General features: G+C 33.4%; 1 protein-coding gene across 1 annotated transcript; it reads left to right on the top strand.

Moving 5' to 3' along the window:
* Positions 1-2,511: 2,511 nt before the first annotated feature.
* On the top strand, positions 2,512-3,723 carry LOC148266135 (uncharacterized). Its single transcript, XM_088220559.1, has 2 exons — positions 2,512-3,245; positions 3,342-3,723. The coding sequence occupies exons 1-2, from the start codon at positions 2,512-2,514 to the stop codon at positions 3,721-3,723; spliced, it is 1,116 nt and encodes a 371-aa protein (XP_088076685.1).
* The last annotated feature ends 163 nt before the right edge of the window (positions 3,724-3,886 follow it).

Here is a 3,886-nt window from a genome sequence, read left to right as displayed (position 1 = left end):
AAAAAAAAAAAAGATGTAGCTTTTTCAAATTATAAAAAATATTAAAAAAACAAAAAAAAAATTATAAAATTATAAAAATATATATATAGAAAAATAGGGAGAAAAGAAAAAGAACAAGTAGCATACCAGACAGCAGACCTGAGCTTATTTTTCGTTTATTCATTAATGATACTGCTGTTGAAAAATCTTGTATTATGTGGGTTGTATGTTTGATATTATGAGGATGATTTATTTTCTTCCAACATGTAATACTTGCAAGGCTGTTAGAGATGAATATATATATATATATATTCATAACATATTTCTTTTTTACTTTTTTGATAAGTTCGTAAATATGTAGTATGCGTGTCAACAGTATTACGTATATGCATGGTATACTAGATATAATATGAATTATTTAATTAAGTTGATTTTTTTTGCCGCTATATATACTTATAAAATTTATAATAAAAATGTATGAGTGAACTATGGGTATTAATCCTTAATAATCTTTGAAGGATTTAATTATTTGTTTTTGTATTAAAGATAGTTTTAGGAAACATAGGTAGGTAGAATTTAAAAAGTTTCCTACTCTAGTTTAGTGTTTAAATTTCGGAGAAAGGCGAGTATTCCATGTAACAAAAAGTAGTTTTTTAAGATAATGAAAATTTTAGTTATCGTAATTTAATACTAATGAACAAAAAATTAGTACAGAATTATAAAATAAAACAATACAAAATTATTTTTGTGCATTTAGATTGCAAAATTGAATAGTATACAGAACAATAAAGATGAAGAACTAATAAAAAAATTAAAACAAATTATATAACAAACAAGATGCATAACACGATTTAAAGACTAACTTTTAGTCACTATCACATAGTAAATCTTACAATTTGAAAAGTATTTTTTTAATTATTATATCATCTTATATAATTATACACTTAGAGGAGACATAGAACACTCATAACAATATAGTTAATGAAGTTTTAGGAGCACAGTTGTGCAAAGTCGAGCTTATAGTATTTTTTTTTTCAAACGATTCTAAACTTTTTTTTCAATCATTTTAGTTTTAAAATTTTATTATTATAGTGTGTAATATTACACCATATAAGTATACTAAAATGTTTGTCATAATAAAATTTGTATGTGACTATTTATCTAAATCGAATAACTTTTTATATCGATATAGATATATATATATATATTTGTGTGATATATATGTATATCTTAAAATTTTTCCCAATATATGAAAATTTTGTTATGAATGACTAAACTATTTACTTCTTGTTTCTAAATCTATTTTGTCTACCTTTTTGAGGAAGAGAAAAAATTGAATTCACATATGATATCTTATCCTAAGGAAATCATACCCACATGTATATACATATCTCACCAATTAAAATTATATCCATCTATTAACTTTTTTCTATAAATTAAGATTGATTACCATGAATATTTTATGCAAATTTTCTTAACTCCTAAGGATATTCACCAGGGTTTTTTTTTTTTTCTCTTTTCCTACCGCTCAAATTTGGAGTTAGAGTTTTATTTTTTCTTCTTTCTTATGTTAGAGCCACATCTGATACACCTTGTTTTGGTTTAAGAAAGAAAACAGTGAGCTGTAAACCAAAAGAACTCCCACAACAAGGTAAGTAGTGTGAGACACACTAAAGATCAACGGCTAGGATTTATCCTCCACTGTGAAAATCTATGGATGCAACCATGTATAAATTGGATACATGGTTTTTCCCCCTTCTTCCCCTACCAAACACAGTCCATTTCCAAACCCTTGAGTCTCTAGAAATGATCTCATTCCCCCATCACTTAAATTTTCAAGAGTCAGATAAGTGAGAGTGAAAGCGATAAAGTAGTACTGAAAGTTTTCTGGGTTGACACCATGGATGAACAAGCGGAACAGACATCAAGAAAACAGAAAAGGAAAACCATCAAGGTGGATCCGATCTAGAAGCTTCCTCATCATCTGGTTCAATCCATCGTGGGACGTTTACCGGCAGATGCTGCCGCCAGAGCCGCCACTGTGTGTAAGAAATGGTACCGATCTTGGAAGACAACTTCCAGACTCAACTTTGACGAGTTTCAATATACGAGAAAACCTTATTGTTAAAATTAATGACTTTTTTATCTGTTCAGTTTAATTTCAAAATGAAGGAAATCTATCGAGAAGATGTATCACAGTAGGATACGTAAACTTCACGAGACGTGTATGCATGTTTTTCGGATGATTTGACTTGATCACTTGTAATCGATATCTCTATATATATGCTGAAATAAAAAGATCAATTATCTTCTTCTCTCAAAAAACAGAAAGTGAAACTCCTCTTAGAAAACAGCAAAACAGAGGCAGTTGCAGGTTTTTGCTCTGTTTTGCTGCCCTCTCTCTCTCCTCAACTCTCTCTCTAAGTTTGTTCTGCAGAGCCTACTTCAAAGCTCTTCGGTTTTTGACTAACAACTGGTATCAGAGCCTGGTTCTCCCCCGTATCAGGTGAATCAAAAAATTTCTCAAACCCGATGGCAACCTCAGGAACTACCCCTACTCCGCAGTTCAACGGAGAAAATTACCATGTGTGGGCAATAAAGATGAGAGCTCACCTCAAAGCTCTAGGTTTATGGGACGTTATTATAGACGATAGCGAACCAACCCCACTACAAGAAACTGCTACATTGAACCAGATTAAAAGACATGAGGAAGAGAAGACCAAGAAACCAAAAGCACTTGTCTATCTCTTCTCAGCGGTTTCGGACAGGGTTTTCTCTAGGATTATGAACTATGAATCACCTAAGGAAGCGTGGGAGAAACTGAAGGAAGAGTTTGATAGAGGAGACAGAAGCAAGAAGATCAAGTTACTGAGGTTAAAAAGTGAATTTGCATTATTCAGAATGCAGGAAAATGAGTCTGTTAGGGACTATGCCTCCAAACTCTCGGATATTGTGAATAAAATGAGATTGTTGGGGGAGGACTTTCCTGAATCAAGGGTGGTAGAACAAATTCTTATAAGCTTACCACCAAAATTTGAGTCTAAAATCTCAGCTTTGGAGGAACATGCAGATATTGATAAGATTTCTTCAGCTGAACTAATCAATAAGCTGCAAATACAGGAGCAACGTGTCAACATGCATGCTCGTGTACCTATTGAAGGAGCCTTATTCTCATCTCAAATGAAAGCTACCCCTTCAAATCAGTATCAAGGGAGAAGGAATGGAGGAAATCAAACTGGAAACCAAAGTTTTAGAAAACAGAAGAAGTATCCTCGTTGCAGCATTTGCTCCCTCACAAATCATTTTGAGAATGAATGCTGGTATAAGGGAAAGAAAGTTATCTAATGCAACTTCTGCAAAAGACTGGGCCATAAGGAGAAGTTCTGTCGGCAAAAACAAAAGCTGAAAGCGGCACAATCTAAGCAGGAGTTGCAACATGTAAATGTCACTGAGATATCTAGTGAGCAAAGTAATACAATACTTGTTGCTTCAAGTGAATTGATAGTGGAAGACGACAGCCTCTGGGTTGTTGATAGTGGTTGCACTTCACACATGTGCAAGAATGAAGGCATGTTTGTGTCACTTGACAAATCAGCAACAGGCCAAGTAAGACTTGGAAATGGCATGATGGAAACCATCAAAGGTAAAGGCAACATTGCCATTGAAACCAAAGATGGCAGGAAACTTATCACTGATGTAAATTTTGTTCCTACCCTCTCACAGAATCTACTCAGTGTTAATTAGATGACTGATCGAGGCTACTCGGTTGGATTCAAGGATAACTGCTGCAGGATATATGATCCTGAGGATCGCTTGATTGCCTTCATCCAAAAGAAGAATCAAGTCTACTCCTTGAAACTCAAAGAAGTAGTTGAAAGAGCCAGTGTTGCCTCTATAACTGAAGGCG

Source organism: Carica papaya, chromosome 5 (genome assembly GCF_054855325.1).
Source record: "Carica papaya isolate Zhongbai chromosome 5, ASM5485532v1, whole genome shotgun sequence".
NCBI classification, from domain to species: Eukaryota; Viridiplantae; Streptophyta; class Magnoliopsida; order Brassicales; family Caricaceae; genus Carica; species Carica papaya.
Note: the sequence above shows the minus strand (reverse complement) of the source record. Positions and strands in the feature narration are given on the sequence as shown.